The sequence below is a fragment of the Vulpes vulpes genome, chromosome 4, assembly GCF_048418805.1.
Source record: "Vulpes vulpes isolate BD-2025 chromosome 4, VulVul3, whole genome shotgun sequence".
NCBI classification, from domain to species: domain Eukaryota; kingdom Metazoa; phylum Chordata; class Mammalia; order Carnivora; family Canidae; genus Vulpes; species Vulpes vulpes.
Window position 1 is genome coordinate 129,131,217 of NC_132783.1, and position 16,753 is coordinate 129,147,969.

At 40.9% G+C, this 16,753-nt stretch overlaps 1 protein-coding gene across 2 annotated transcripts in view; it reads right to left on the reverse strand.

The window, feature by feature from the left end:
* EGFLAM (EGF like, fibronectin type III and laminin G domains) overlaps nucleotides 1–16,753 on the reverse strand; it is a 178,866-nt gene that overhangs the window by 80,662 nt on the left and 81,451 nt on the right. For both annotated transcript variants that reach the window (XM_026016715.2, XM_026016714.2), the window contains exon 7: nucleotides 2,836–3,002. In XM_026016715.2, coding sequence (XP_025872500.1) covers nucleotides 2,836–3,002 — 167 coding nt within the window. The remainder of the gene's footprint in view (nucleotides 1–2,835; nucleotides 3,003–16,753) is intronic.

Consider the following 16,753-nt stretch of genomic DNA (forward strand, 5'->3'; position numbering starts at 1 on the left):
CCAGCCCCCTCATCAATTCTATTTCTGTTTTCCTGATTTGAGCCACTATATACATGTAAAAAACAGTTAAATTTTATTTATTTAAGAATATTTCATAGTTGAGAGTTTTCACTGAATCAGCCACCTCCCCTACACATAATTACTTTGCAATGATACAGTGTTAGTTCACAGGGGAGATGGATCATATGCAACGTTACATATGGTGAAGCAATTTCACATGCCTCATCCCACTTAATTCACAAAGCTGCCATCCACCAGTGGGGAAATAATTATCGGTAACTGCAAACTCAGACCAGTGTTTCCGTTTAAAAAAGAAAAAAAAAGTTAGAGATGTCCCAACATCTGCCATCCTCCTGGGACTCAGTCTCCACACCCACACCCAGGGCCAGCACAAGTTGTCACATCTCATCCTTCTACTTCCTTGTCTATGTGGAGAAGGTGATAGGAAGGCACAGAGGAAATAAGCACAGAGGAGCTAGACTCTGGGGAAGCGAGTAGGGTGGGAGGCACACCACACAGAGCAACCGCTCAGCCCATAATGTAAAAAGACAAACAGCATGTTTCAGATCCTGGGGCCTGCCCCAGCCACTGCCGCCCCAATTTTGGCCATGTCCCCCAAAGCTTAACCAAAGATTATACCACAGATCTCATCTAGCAAAAGTGGAAGGAGACCTTCCTGGACTTGAAATAGAATCGTTAACATTTCTCTGGAAAGGAGCTTCATTCTTTGTCATATGACTGGGGAGTTTTAGCTTCTAAATCCTAAAGAAGAAGAATGAAACAATTGCTGGGTGATCATAGTTACTGTTTAACTATGAACGTGCATGTGTGTGTGTGTGTGTGTGTGTGTGTGTGTGTATAGGTCTATGCATGTGGGGTATATGCCTATGTTTGTGTGGGTACAAGTATATATTTGTGTGTGTGTGTACATATGTGTGGGGAGTGGCCTCACCAGAGCCCCATAACCCTCATCAATTCAATTTAAAAGAAGAAGCTCTGAAATTCAAGGTTTGGGTAAGGATTGTTTTCAGAAAAGCCAAAATTCCTAGGACTTGGGGAATGTGGTAAATCTGCACCCCTGCAAACAGCTATGGCCTTGGAAGTCACCATGTGTGAGGAGCTTATTCAGATTGCCTAACCAATATAAATAGGGCTCTGCATTGGCCAATAGAAGCACTACCTAACTGGCAGTGTTTGGTAGGCTTTCTTTTCTTTTTTATTTAAAATCCATTTAATTAACATACAGTATATTATTATTTTCAGAGGTAGAATTTAGTGATTCATTAGTTGCATATAATACCCAGTGCTCATTACATCATGTGCCCTCCTTAATGCCCACCACCCATTTACCCTATGCCCCCACCTACCTCTCCTCTAGCAACCCTCAGTTTATTTTCTAGAGCTAAAAGTCTCTTATGATTTGTTTCCCTTTCTGATTTCATCTTATGAAATACCAGATATTGGCAAGGATGTGGAGAAAGGGGAACCCTCTTACACAGCTGGTAGGATTGCAAACTAGTACAGCCACTGTGAAAAATAGTATGGAAGCTCCTCAAAAAGTTAAAAATAGAGCTACTCTATGATCCAGCAATTGCACTAATAATATTTATCCAAAGGATACAAACATAGTGAAGCACATGTGGACACATGCATCCCAATGCTTATAGCAGCAATGTCTACAATGCCTACAATAGCCAAAATGTGGGAAGAGCCCACTTGTCCGTCCACAAATGAATGGATAAAGAAGAATGGAATATTATTCAGCCAGCAACAGAATGGAATCTTGCCATTTGCAGCAACACGGATGGAACTAGAGGGTATAAGGCTAAGTGAAATAAGTCAGGCAGAGAAAGACAAATACCACGTGATTTTACTCATATGTGGAATTTAAGAAACAAAACAGATGAACGTAGGGGAAGGGAAAGAAAAACAAAATAAGGTAGGCTTCTTTTCTGAGAGTTCCTCTCTAAGGTAAAGAGGACCCAGGGTGGCAGCAGGGATCTTTAGACACAGGAACCCGGAAGCATTTGTTGTTAAAACTGAAAATATTACACAATTTTCAAACAAAAAAGTGCCAACATCCCAGCTCTGAGGTCTCCCCCCTAGAGCATTCTAAGTTTATGGCAATATGCCCCCCATTTCCAAAAGACAGAGATTCCTAAGCCAGGTGGGCAAGGTGGTCAAAGCAAGTGCAGTTCTTGCTTGAATCATGTGGGAACTTCTTAAACCCTAGACCATCATCAGAATCTGACTTCTCACAAAATCCCTGGGGGGTTTAATAGACAGTGGCCCAGGCTTCCCGCAGCCCACCAGGAGGAACTTCTGCCATTGGATGACCCCCAGCTACATGTCAGTGCACCAGAGATTTGATTCTCTCTGCCCATCATTCAGTGGGCCTGATTTCACTTGAGTGTCTTTGGTTACGCAGGTGAACACTAACCCTGAAGAGTCGGGGAGCATTACTGCTTTCTCCTATGATTCTAAGATGAACCCATTTTCTCAAAAGATGCAAAGGGCAGGAGGTAGGGGGAGGCTGCAAATCATCTTGATATATGGTTTGTTCTGTAATTGTGAAAACGCTGACCTCCAACTCCCCAAGGATGGTGCAGAAATAAACCTTCTGCTGACCTCCTGTACATAGAAACAGCCTGTGTCCCCATGGAAAGCCTCGAGCTTCCAAAGTGCTGGGAAAAGCACGGCAGGAAAAGCTGAGGATAACCCCAGGCCAGGCTGTCCTACTACAGGGCACTAAGAAACTCTTGTCAAGTGAGTCCTGGCAAGGCGACCTCAGCCAAGCAGCCTACGTCTGTCCTTCAAAGGGGCTGTGGTACTCACAGGAGGTCCTGATGGTGTGGCTGCGCTGGCTGCGGGGGCTGGAGCCGTGGCGATTCACGGCCCTCACGGCAAACTGATAGTTGGTATTTGGATCGAGACCCTTGATAACCATGGAGTCCATCTGGATCCGCTCTTGGATTAAGGTCCAACTCTTGTCAAAATCCGGTCTTTATGGACAAAAAAACACAAAACAAAACAAGAAGCAGTAATTCAGGAGGAGCAAAAGGGAAGGGAAGCTTGCTGCCTATGGAAAGTAACAGCATTCACACTCTAGAAGCAATACTCATAAAAACGAGTTAACTTTTCCCATCTCAGAGTCATCTTGATTTTAAATCATAGGTCATAATTTTTAGGTGTCTGCCAATAAAAGCAAGTAGATCATTTTTAGGGTCAGTTTTAAGTGGTGTTTAAAGATCATCTGCTTTCCCTCGGCATGGGCTTGACTATGGTGGAAAGATCCCCACATAGGAGTTTCTTTTCCAGGGCTTTGCCTTCCAGATGTTTCATAAACAAGCCTTCCCCTAACAGTCCCCACTCCCAGAGGTCAGGAGAGCATAGATTCCATCTATTCACAATCTGTTCACAAAGTAAACAAATGTAAGTTTTATAGGGTGACTAATTGCATGAACTGCCATGGGAAAACCCAAGAAGATTCTGTTTGTGGCCATTCTTGCTCTTAACAAAATTGTACAGCTGTGCCAGCTTGCTGACTTTTCATGTGTTCTTCTAAGAACCCTATAGAGAATGCAGACCCTCACTTAGAGCTCCCACCTGGGAGGCAATCAGCAGAGGGTAAGGATACAAACCAGGATTGGACAGCGCCGCATAAATCCTACCTTTAACTACTTACTAGCTGCTATTTAACTTCTTTAAGGAATAAAAGTCCTTATCTAAGAGGACTATCATGAAGATTAAATGAATCTCTATCCTCAGCATAGTGCCTGGCATATTATAAACACTCAGCAGATTCTGGCCATTATTTAAGGGACTTACCCACATCACAGAGCTAGTAGACACCTCTGGGTCATCTGCTTACTACTCTATACCTGTGTGCTCCAAGGCGGTCGGTCGCACTGGCCCCTGTGGCTAGTCAGCTCCTGAAATATGGTTAATCCGAACTGAGATGCGCCGCAAGCGTAAAACATACATTGGATTTTCGAGGGAAAGAAAGAATGCAAAATATCTCACTGATCATATGTTGACACAATATTTTGGATTCAGAGGGTTAAAATATGTTATTAAAATTAATTTCACTTTGTTCTTAGGGCCTTTTTAATGCCCCTAGTAGAAAACTTCAAATTTCACATACGGCTTGCATTGTATTTCTACCGGATAGTGATGCTCTAAATAGAGGAGTCCCAGTGTGTCATGGGGTAGGGAGTGGGGAGAAAAGCATCCCGGGAAGTAAGAATTGCAAGACGAAACTTAGAGATGGTTGTGTACGGCTGGGGGATGGTATGAAGGGCCTAAATGGATATTCTGTATTAACAGCTAATAATAATTACCATTTCATCAAGTGCTTGTAAAGTACCAAGCTTGTTCACAGTATCTCTGAAGGAGATGTTAATATTAAACATCCTTCTCCCCTTGTTTTTACAGAGGAAACTGAGGCATTAAGCAAGTAAGTAACTTGCCCGAGTTCATACAGCTGATAAATGGTGAGGCCAACTCAGGTTGATGAGGAAAGGTTGGATTAAGAAGATCCTTGATACTGGATGAAAACTTGGGGCAACCACGGTCGGGGAGGCTATGCTCCATCCATTAGCTTGCTTCCTGACCACTTCTCAGTTGTTCAGTCGCTAAATGCCCCTGCTCACAGATATTTAGAGGAAGGCAGAGAGCAAAAAAAAAAAAAAAAAAAAAAAAAAAGAGTGATATTTATCCTTTATGAACAACTTATCAGGCAAGGAAATAGAGATCTATTTTGCCGAAAGGAGATACCTGTATGATATATGGATTTCTCGAATATATGCTTGCTTAGTTTCTCATGGATGGGAATTAAAAGCCAAGTGGAGTCCTTAAGCCTAATCCATGATGTTTCCTCAAGTTCCCCAGGCAGACAAGTAGTCTGTGGAGCCCATGTCCCCTAAGAATTCATCTGTTTGGAGAAGCAGCTGTCACAGGGTGTGCTCACTGGAGGAAGCAGGGCTCATTTCTCTTTCTTGATATCCTTTCCCTAAAGATGGACTTCTTGTGTGAACTAACTTTGTCATCAAAGAGAAAATCTCAGTGACTGGACGGAAACACATTTCCAAACTCAAATTAGAACAAATCACGTCACAGAGGAAAGTCACCGGGGATACCTAAGAGTTGACAGAAAAGATGTGTGTGATCTTTAGATAATACTCTCCTGTTCTCCTTTGCTAAGCTTTCCTGTGGCATTTATAGAGGAAATGACACGAAACTGTTCTCAGACCATGCCATTGTCTAGCCAGGACTACCTGCATATATTTGCAACAATCTTCATGTAGAAATTACAGCACCACCCCGAACCCACACACACATACAAAAAAGGGATTATATTTACTTGTTCGTTTGATGCAGGGAAGAAAGCTATATTTTCAGGGAATAAGAGATTGAAATCATTAACATTTAAGTCATGATATCAAGTGAGAGAGCCAAGCTCATGCGGATTGAATACCAGTTCAAAACCTTTAGCATTTTGCCTCTGATTTTGTCACGGGTTTCACATTTAAATGTTTTTAGAGTCTCTTGAGGTACAAAAGTGCAAAGGTGAGGTTGGGAGAGAGAGATAACTAGGCAAAAGGGTTGTCTTAGGTCACACACAATAGCTTTATCTTTCTCCACTGAAGAAAATCATTCTGTTCTGACTACAGTTGCCAGTCAAATCCTCATAGCAACATTGGCCTGCCAATTTCCCCCTCAACAGGAAGGCATGGTGGGAGCAGTAAACTAAGAAATGTGCTGCCGTCCCAGGTAAAAATGGGCAGCCACCAGCAGGGTGGGCACTGTTAGCGCTTTTCCAAATACGGGATAGGGTTGGCTTGGGCACCCTGCATACCAGATGAAATGCCTTTGGAAGGTGTTTTGGCTGCGGAGGTCTGATGGGGCAGATATGATGCCGTCAGTGCCAGCTACTCAAAACCTAAGTCGCTTACTCAAGTAATGAAGACTCCCTGGTTCATTTTGGTGGGAAAGAGCTGCACCACTGGCAATGTTAGAATCCAGCCTGTTTATCAGATATCTTTACAGATCAACTCATCCAGATGTCTGAGAGCTCTCAGAAATTACATGCAAGATTTTATGTGTGAGCATCATTTCAGTTTCCCAAGTAAAGTGATCTTAGCTTTTTATCAGATTTTCAAAGATAATCATGATCCCAAAAGCTTTAAGAGTCACTGACCTGGTCCGGTGTCTCTCTCTACCCATCTGAACACTAAAAAAAGGTCATTTATCCATAGAACCACTGGGTGGTATATCTTCCTGTCTTATTCCCTTTCTTGTGGCATTTTCACTACCTTGTCTATTGCCCACTTCAATCTTATGTGAACAATAATTTTTCTTGGTACCATCAAACCCAGCAGGAGGCTGCCTTGGGCTAGTTAACTGGTATGTGATTGATTGTCAACAGGGCACCCATCACAGAAGCTATGTTCTAGGAGGCTCCAAGGAACTGTAAACACATTTCCATTCTTAGGGAGTTTATAATCTAACTGGGAGATAATATATCTAAGGATCAGTGGGAAGCCAGTGAAAGATAGCATATTTCAAGTATTATACAGCTGACTACTGAACAACATGCTGACATCCCTGTGCAGCCAAAAAGCCATGTATAACTCTTGACTCCCACAAAACTTAACAGCCTACTGTTGATCTTATCAAGAGTATAAAGTTGGGCAGCCCCAGTGGTTCAGTGGTTTAGTGCCGCCTTCAGCCCAGGATGGGATCCTGGAGACCCGGGATCGATTCCCATGTTGGCTCCCTGCATGGAGCCTGCTTCTCCCTCTGCCTGTGTCTCTGCCTCTTTCTCTCTCTCTATGTCTCTCATGCATAAATAAATAAAATCTTAAAAAAAAGAGTATAAAGTCAATTACCACATATTTTAATTGTTACATAGTATCATATTCTGTATTTTTATAATACAGTAGGTTAGAGAATAGATAACCTTATTAAGAAAATAAAAAAGGAAATACATTTACAATATTGTATTTATCAAAAAAGAATCCATGTATAAGTGGATCTACACAGTTCAAACCCATGTTGTTCAAGAGTTAACTGTATTTGAATGGGTCAGTGTGAACTGGAATGCTGGTCTATGAGACCAGGAAAAACCTAATTAGATTTCAAATATATTTGGGTTTTGATAACTGAAAAGGAATAGAGTATCTTTGGGTGGAGGAGAAACAAGAGTAGCATCAGCTCTCTGGATGATCTGCCCATATTAAGCACTAGCTACATGTAAAATATAGTACGGGATATCCAAAGACAGTAAATAATACAGGTCCTGGAAATGAATAACAATGAATCTATATAAAAGATGGGTATAATGTATAAAAACATTAGCCATAAGTAGGTAAATGAATATATGGCACCTCTGTGCATATCACACACAAAGCTTTCCTTATCAACCTCCACTTAACCCGCTTGTCAAATTAACCAACGATCTTCATTTGTTCCCACTAATTCAGCTACTGGCTTGTCAAGAGTCAGTTGTGTTCATTCCCAAACCTACTTACGACTTTTGTGTTTGGTATAATAATTATGTTATTTAATGTAATATTAGATAAACTTGTGAAATATGAGTAAAAAATAGACGTGATAGCTATGTTAGATGTTTTTGAAAGACTTGATAAAGCTGAACCACAAAAACATAATTGCCTTTGATGTGGTATGTGTGAGAGAGTGTGTGTGTGTGTGTGTGTATTTAATTATATATAATGAAATATTATTCAGCCATGAGAAAGAAGAAAATTCTGCAGGAACACAGATAAAATGAGGACATTATGCTAAGTGAAATCAGGCAGAGAAAGACAAATACTGTACGATTTCACTTTTACATATGGAATCTAAAAAGGTTGAACTCAAAGAACCAGAGAGTTGAGTGCTGATTGGCAAGGACTGGAGGGTGTGGGAAATACAAGAGGTTGGTCAAAGAGTACACACTGTCAGCTTTAAGATGAATAGTCCTGAGGATCTGATGTGTAGTATGGTGATTATAGTTAGTAATACCATATGTTATCCTTGAAATTTGCCAAGAGAGTAGGTCTTAAGTGTTCTCACCACACATATGTGTGTGCATGTGCACACACACACAAAGGTAACTATGTGATTTCAAAAATCACATCGTATATAACCTAAATAAATACAATTTTTATTTGTCAATCATACCTCAGTAAAAGTGAGAAGAAAATCTAAAATAACCAGAGGAATTTTAGGAAATGCAAATAGTTGCCTGGGAAGTGGCCTTACAAATAAGATGCATGATAGAATAAATTCAAAATGATCTCCATATACAGAAACACCAGGGCAAAGCTCCAACTCCAATGATAGATGCAAAATCTTATATTAGTGGGTTTTTTTTTTAATAAAGCCAACAGCCCAGATATAAAGACAGTGAAAACCAGGTGTGGCAAAAATCTATCGGGAAGGCAGGGGGCATAAAACTGGACTTTAAAAATTGGTCACACACTCAATATGAAATCTCTGGACAAGCTGCTGTTGAATGGTCCCATGCCCACACCCTGAAGAGACATGGCTTTCTAGGTTGATCACTCAGCAGGAGGTGCTCTGGAATCCTCTCCATTTGAGGCAGAGTTCAAAGGGCTGGTATTGCCTGGCTCAAGATACTGAGCATAGGACAGTGTCTTTACATGTGTGCCAAATGAAGATGGCAAAGACACGTGTCCATATTGGATTAGAAGGCCCAATTGTTCCTTACAGAGAAGCCAATGGCAGCACTAGTCCCTTAACATTAAGGAAAATCTTTAATGGCACTTAGGAATGGTCGACAATGAAGCCAGCTGCCTCAGAAGGGTCAAGCTCTGCATCAATGGCTGTACTGAAGCAGAAATTGAATGGCCATCAATCAGGGATGGAACAGAGACTTTCTGAATAGGACCGCAGGTTGGACTTTGTTCAGTAACTCTGATCTAGACTAACAGTGATAAGTACGATTATGCAAGTAACCCAATACACCTATAATATATGTATGTATGTATATGGCTTATATATGCGAACTAAACTGAAAAACACTCTCAAGGAAAAATATTTATCCTTACTCTATTCACTTTGCCTCTTTCTTTCTTTCTTTTCTTTCTTTCTTTCTTTCTTTCTTTCTTTCTTTCTTTCTTTCTTTCTTCTTTCTTTCTTTCTTTCTTTCTTTCTTTCTTTCTTTCTTTCTTTTTCTTTCTTCCTCTCTACCTCCCTCTCCTCCCTCCCTTCCTCCCGCCTTCCCTCCCTCCCTCCCTCCTTCCTTCCTTCCTCTCTTCCTCCCTTCCTTCCTTCCTTTTCCTAGTTAAGAGCTCACTAAATCAATCTCACCACTCGCTGAAGTACTGTGACCCATAATTTGAAAAATACTGGACTAGAAGTTTTCTTTTCCTAGAATACTTAAGTTGGAGCTTTCAACTATAAAGTTCAGATAATGAAGAAAGCAAATTTTGTCAGCCATGGAGAGAAAAATCTATGGCTTACAGGGTCATCAAATGTCCCCAAAGTGGCAAAGTCTGTTCAACTCCAAATACGTTCTAGATACATCATGTTCCTCAGGCACTGTTTTTTGGTTGGACATTGTGACACAGTACATACCACGCATACACATTATGCACACACACAACTGAAACATATGTCTCATAAAATAATTCCTAGTTTTACTATGTGTGATGCCCTCTGATATTTTCTCTTCTGTTCTATTTCACTTTCGAAAAACTCATTCAGGATCCCTCAACTGGTCTTATGACCTTCTAATGAGTAACTACTCACAGTTTGAGACCCCTTTCCCTAGAAAGTTGGAGCTGGGCTGAGGAGTGAAGCTCAAGCATGCTTCGGACATTAACTAGGAAATTGGGCTAAGAATGGTTAAATCCTGCTAGGGAAATACTTTGGAGAATGGAATTTGTTGGTGCAGCAAACAGTCCTCCAGGGGATTCAGCAGAACATCCAGAATGGCCTTGACAGTAGAGGCCACTCAACTGGTCTGAGAGGGAGTGGACCCAAAGCCTAATTATAGTACACCAGAGATATGTGTGGCCTCAGTATCAGACCTATCATTCCACAGCTTTCTGTTTTGGGGAGAGCCTTAGATTATTTGGAGGCTCCTTTCCTAAATACTTTTCTTCATGCTATTCCTTCTAAGCATCATCTCAGAAAACACAACTAGGAAGACTCTGCTCAGGACTCTCCCATGCCTTGAATCTGATTCTAACATCACACCGATTCTAGCACCTTCTAATGTTATTTTATATTTGTCTCTCTTACTAGGCTGTGAGCTCATTAGGCATGCTGATGGTCTTATTCATCTCTGCATTCCTGGGAACGGCTGCATGATCTTTCAAAAATACAAATACTGTCTCTCTCCTGCTTACCACTCTCTCTTGCTTACCACTCTCCATAGCTCCCTATTCCCTGCAGGCAGGACAGGGACTCTGTTATTATGCCTTTCTTGCTCTGACTCTTATTTACCCATCTAGCCTTGTCTGTTGCCTCACAAAGCTTCAGATTTTCTAAGTAATTCCAGGAACATTTCTTCTTGCCTCCAAGTCATCACTCAAGTAGCTTCTTGTAGCTTGACTCTTTTCATGCTGTTTTTCCCTCCCCTTTGCCCCGTTATCACCAGTGTGTCCTTCTTGGCTCCTGTAAGAAGTCTTCCTAGACCCCTTCAAAACTGCACAAGATGTCAGGCTGGTATTCCTGTAGGCTCCTGGTCCCCCACTCTTGCCTGTAACATTCATCACTTGGAACTAGTCCTGTCTCTGCTTTCCCCACTGCATTGTGCAAACAGGGACAGAGCTGTTTGACCCCTAATTCTCCTGTACATGCATTGCATATAGAAGATACTCAATATGTGCCTGTTTGGGTGATCACATGAAGACAGTAGGTATCTGATAAAGGTTGGCTAAGATGAAATTGAAATAGCTTCAAAATTTGACCTGAAGAATAACATGACATCCTAAAACAGGGAGTGGAAAACTTCAGCCTGCTGCCGATTTTTGTAAGTAAAGATTTTGGGGACACAATCGTGACCATTTGTTTAGGTATTGTCTATGATTGCTTTCTTGCTCTAATGGCAGAATTGAGTAGTTGAGACAGAGACCACATAGCTGGGGAAAGCACAAAATATTTACTAATCTGACCCTGTGGAAAGTTTGCCAACCCCTGATCAGAGACAATAGTCTTTAACTTCGTGCAACTTCAACCATCTGAGGAAGACTTATGAACCCTTCTCAGAATACTTTTAAATTCATCAAATAAAATACCTAGGATTGAAATGACACTGATTATATTGAAAGCAATTATGTAAACAATAAAAAACTATGATTATGATTATATATATATATATACACACACACACACCTTTGTTTATACATTAAGTAACAACACTGAGCAATGGATTTAATAACTATAATTATTTCAGGGCACCTGGCTGGCTCACTGGTTGAGCATCTGCCTTTGCCTCAGGTTGTGATCCTGGGGTCCTGGGATCAAGTCCTAGAGCAGGCTCCCCGCAGGGAGCCCTCTGCCTGTGTCTCTGCCTCTCTCTATGTGTCTCTCATCAATAAATACATAAAATCTTTTTTAAAAAACTATAATTATTTCAAAGTAGTGAAAGCACTACCGGTGTTTTGATATATGTACAAGAGTTATACTGAGATAAGAACACATCTGTGATTTTATTAGTGACAAAGTCACAGAAATTGCTAATACTACTATGGTTTGTTGACTGCATTCATATTTAAAGGGAACATTAAATTTCAGTAGATAAACTAAGAATGTAATTTCTATCCAACCAAAGTCCAAGGACCCCTTGAATTCTATCCATGGACCCTTTGGGAATCTACAGACAGCAGGTTAAACACCCTGCTCTAAAGGAAGAGACACAATTCTGCAGATTATCCAGGGTGAACACAAGTGGGGTAAAAACCTCATACTCAGAGGAGCCTCTGACTCTCTGTTAATTTTACAGACTGATTTTGTGCAGGATTTGCTCTAGACTAAAATGAATTGAGGAGGAAAGTCCAAAACCACTAAGTAGTTACAGTTTAAAAAAAAAAAGATGCGTTTGACCTTCAGCTTTCAGCCTTCCTTCTTTATTTATGAATTGGTTCAAACCAACCAAATGACAAACAGATGGATAGAATGGGGTAATGATAAACTCAGCTGGCAATTTGTCCCAGGCAGCGCAACTGGAGAGTACACTTTCATTTACAGTTTACAAATGGCTTCCAATGCTGCTACACAAGAATTCAATTTATGTGAGGTCCCATCAATCTGACCAGGGATTACATCAGGATAGGTCAGGGTAGGAAGGATGGAATCTTTAAGGGATCAATCTGTAGAACTGTAGGTCAGACTTCTGCAAAAACATTCAGAATCACCCTTCCATTTGAGCCTAAGTGGATGAACCTGCTGGCTACCAGGATGTCTAGGATCAGCTACCAGTCTGGAAGGTGGTTCTAAGATCTTTGATTTGGAAACTAAAGATAAAAAGGAAATTTTTTTTGTGAAGCACCACTTATTAATATGAAATCTCAGCTGACATCAAAGCAAGCCCGTTCTTGCTTATTTATAATTCTGGTGGTGGTGATAAGGAAAGACTTATACTTTTTTTTTTAAGATTTTATTTATTTATTCATGAGAGACACACAGAAAGAGGCAAAGACACAGGCAGAGGGAGAGGCAGGCTCCACGCAAGGAGCTCAACGTGGGACTCAATCCTGGGACCCTGGGATCATGAAAGGCAGACGCTCAAACGCTGAGCCACCCAGGCGTCCCAGGAAGGCTTATACTTCAACAGCACAACTTCCTAAATGCTTACTTGAAAGGAAAGGAAGATTTTTCCCCCACCTCCCCACCCCCCGAAATTAATTAATTGTATAAGAAAAATTCTTTAAATATTTTAAGCTCTGTACTTTCAGGGGAAGGAAAACCAACACAGGGCTACATCACTGTTAAATATTGCAGCCATTTGCCTAATTATTGCTATAAATTTGAGTAAAATGCTATGAAAAAAGTTGGCAGTTCACTTACATACTATGAAGAGCTCCAAAACACAAGTTATTACTCAATATGAAATAACAATGAGAACTTCCAAGTTAGTTTTATATTTTGTATTATTTGAAGCTTTGCCATATACCAATATTCCTTTTATGATACAGAAACAAAAGCAATAAATAACTTGGGATCAGTGGGGAGAGGAGGGAGATGTATGTGCAGATCCATGTTGGGTTTTGCCTGGCTTATACCTCTGCAGTTGGTAAGGTAGATTGGTTACTGTTGTGGCTTCCTGAGATTAGTGGTAAAGGATTCATTGACCAACCCACCCCTAACCCACCACCTCCCAGGCTCATGTGCTAACACATTTCCATTTCCACGTAGCTCAGGGTAGGGAAAGGAACCAACATAAAAAAGTCCTCCATAAGCTACCTCACTAAGTGCTGTACAGACAGCTTTTCATCTTGCCAAGCCTCCTGGTGTAGCCACTGTCATCATCCATACTTTATAGTGGATGGAAGAAGGGCTCAGAGAGCTCGAAGAGCTTGTGTAAGGGTCCAGCTAGTTTGGGTATTCTCTAAATTTGATCCTATGACTGCTCTGTCCAAATGTTCATCAGCACTTATGTGATGTGTGGTGTGTTTGTCCCAGGCTAGGTACTATATTCCACAAAAGGAAGCAAGTCAAGATGTTGCCCTCATGTCCTGGCGAGGAAGACAGATCTTGGACATGTCACTAACTACAAGTGTGCTAAGTGTCGCAAGTAAATGTTGTAGGTGTGCCTAAACTCATCTGGGGAGGGGGGAAGAGGTTCAAGGAAGGCTTCCTGGAGGAGGAGGTATTTCAGCAGGGGTCCAGAAGGATGAGTAAAAGTTAGCTAGGTAGAGAGGTAGAAATATCCTGGCAGAGAAGAGCAAACATAAAGACTTCTAGCCAGGAAAGAACATGGCTCTAGATGAAGGCAGAAGAGATCTATCACCGAAGCCACAATAGCAATGGTTCATACTGACTGAGCATTTTGGTGCCAGGAGCTGTTCTATGCATTTTGTTGCATCAACTCATTTAATCTCACAACTCCATGAGGTAAATGAATCGTTATCCTCATTTTTTCTGAGACAAAGAGAAGCTATATAATCCACCTAAGATGACATAGCTTAGAAGTGGTGGGGGGAAGGGATGGAGCAGGGAGCTAGCTCCAGAGCCTGTGCATTAAACCACCAGTTCACTCTGCCTCACCTTTATTATGAGAACAGCAATCAGAGTCACTGGGACTTAGAGGGCAGATGGTCCAGTCTTATTTTATACATAAGGAAGCTAAGAATTGGAATTGAGCAATTTATGCCCAGGTTCAGAGGCCAGCTCTGAGCTGTGTCTTCTGATTCCACATTTGAACAACTCTAACTTGAAAGATGAAACCAAGAGTTGGACTATAAGTCTCAATTGTTTTTTTATTATGTTTTGATTTTAGTTTTAATTTCAGTATAGTTACCATATGGTGTTATATTAGTTTCAGGTACACAACATAGGGAGTGATCCACCAGTTCCATACAGCGCCCGGGGCTCATCACAACAGGTGCATGCCTAAATCCCCATCACTCATTTCACCCATCCCCCCGACCCACCTCCCCTCTGGTAACCATCAGTTTGTTCTCTGAGGTCTCAATTCAAAATGAGAAGCTTTGACCTTCACAGGCTGTGACCTTGACCATGAGGCAAATCACATCATCCCTTAAACTATTCAAGGAAAATCCATAATCCATTCAGCTTCTATTCCAAATCCCAGATTTCATCTTCATTTTAGTAACAGCCTTTACAAGGTAACTTCCTGGGAGCAAACTAATTAAATTCACCCGTTACTTGCAGATTAAGGAAGAGTTTCTGATGGGATGGAAAGACAGATGACTTTGACAAAAATATCAATTTGTGAAATAATTTTAAAAACCCACCCAAGTGTGTATGACCTTAAGATTCTCAAGCGAAACCAATAGGTAGACATTGCAATTGGCTTAGAAGCAGTGCTGTGTGAAGATGAATTTTGCAAGTCTTATTATGGAAGGCATCTGCAAGGGACCAGGGAATTATTTAAGCAGAAAGGTATGAAAGAGAAAAGAGAAGAAGCAATGCTTTTTCTCATTTATTAGTATAACTGTCTTGGGCCGAGGTTGAGATCAGTAATTCTTGACCAGTGTCCTTAATACACACACAGAAATATTTTAAACTTTCACATGTACACTAAATAAGCCAGTGGTGGACTTTTTATTAAAACAGCCACTGTCACTCATAGGTAGAATTTAAGAAACAAAACAAATGAACAGAGGGGGAAAAAAGAGAGGGAGAGAAGTGGACCACAAAACAGATTCTTAACAATAGAGAACTGATAGTTGCCAGAGGGGAGGTGGGTGGGAAGGCTGGGTTAAATGGGTGATTGGGATTAAGGAGTGCACTTCTTGTGATGAGCACCAAGTGTTGTATGGTAGTGTTGAATCAGTATATTATACACCTGAAAAGAATATTACCTTTATGTTAACAAACTGGAATTTGAATAGAAACTTAAAACCCAGCCACTGAAAACTTTAATCTACCCTTTCCCGTAATTGTCAATGCAAAGCTCCAGCAATTTTAACCCATCAGGTCACACTTACAGAAAAACTATACTTAAGTTAAATGAAAACTATTTTTCACCTTTAACCAACCTGAGAGATAGCATATATGGAGCAAGGCACCCCAACTGGAACATCAGAGGGAAGGAATATTTTTCCAGGCCTTTGGTTTTCATTGCTACCATAGTATATATTTTTTTGCTTATGAGAAAGGCACTTACCCTGGGGAAATTCTTAGGCAGAAGGAGAAAAGTTTCTCAGATATTTATAGCCAAAATATTTCAAATCATAGGTAGCTATATTTATGCTGGGTTCTTATTTTCATAAACAGTAAGCATTGCTGCCCCCAAAGAAATTTTCGGTATCACTATAGAAAAAAATATTCTCTTTCATTTCAAATGCATGGCTTTTCTGTTTTAGAAAAGCAGGTCAAAGTTTTTAAAACACTGCAAAATATGCTACAGCCTCTAGGTTTACTTAGAATCTGCCTCTTCAAATCTTTTCTACACTGATTAAAAATAAAAAATCTACTCTTATTGAAGAAGCGAATAAATAGCCCCCAGACCAACTTTCGGGGAGGTGAGAAGATTACGCTCATCTAAAGCTTCATTCTCCCTGAGCCAGACCAAGTCACTGAGAGCACCCCTTAGGGTGGTCACCCAAGGGGTATCCTTCATTTTGAAGGGACAGAAGCTGGATTAGAAACAGAAATTTGCTGAAATATCACCAAAACTAGCAAATAAGCAGTCAGTACCCTCCCCCCCCACCCCCCATACTCTGGTCTAGTAAAAATTTTTCAGGTCAATCTATCAGTCAGTTAAATACCTCTTAAAAAGATTTTTAGACTATTTTTTTTAATTTTATTTATTTATTCATGAAAGAGAGGCAGAGACATAGGGAGAGGGAGAAGCAGGTTCCCTGCAGGGACCCAATGTGGGACTAGATCCCAGGACCCCGGGATCACGACCCAAGCTGAAGGCAGATGCTCAGTCCCTGAGCCACCCAGGCATCCCATTTTTAGATAATTTCTTAACGATGCCTTTGATATCATCATCCTCATTGAATAAGAATAACTGATGTATAAGTGCCTATCAAGGCCCAGAGAGGGAAAAGAAAGCTCATCTTCCAGAAACAGGACTTACAGGAGA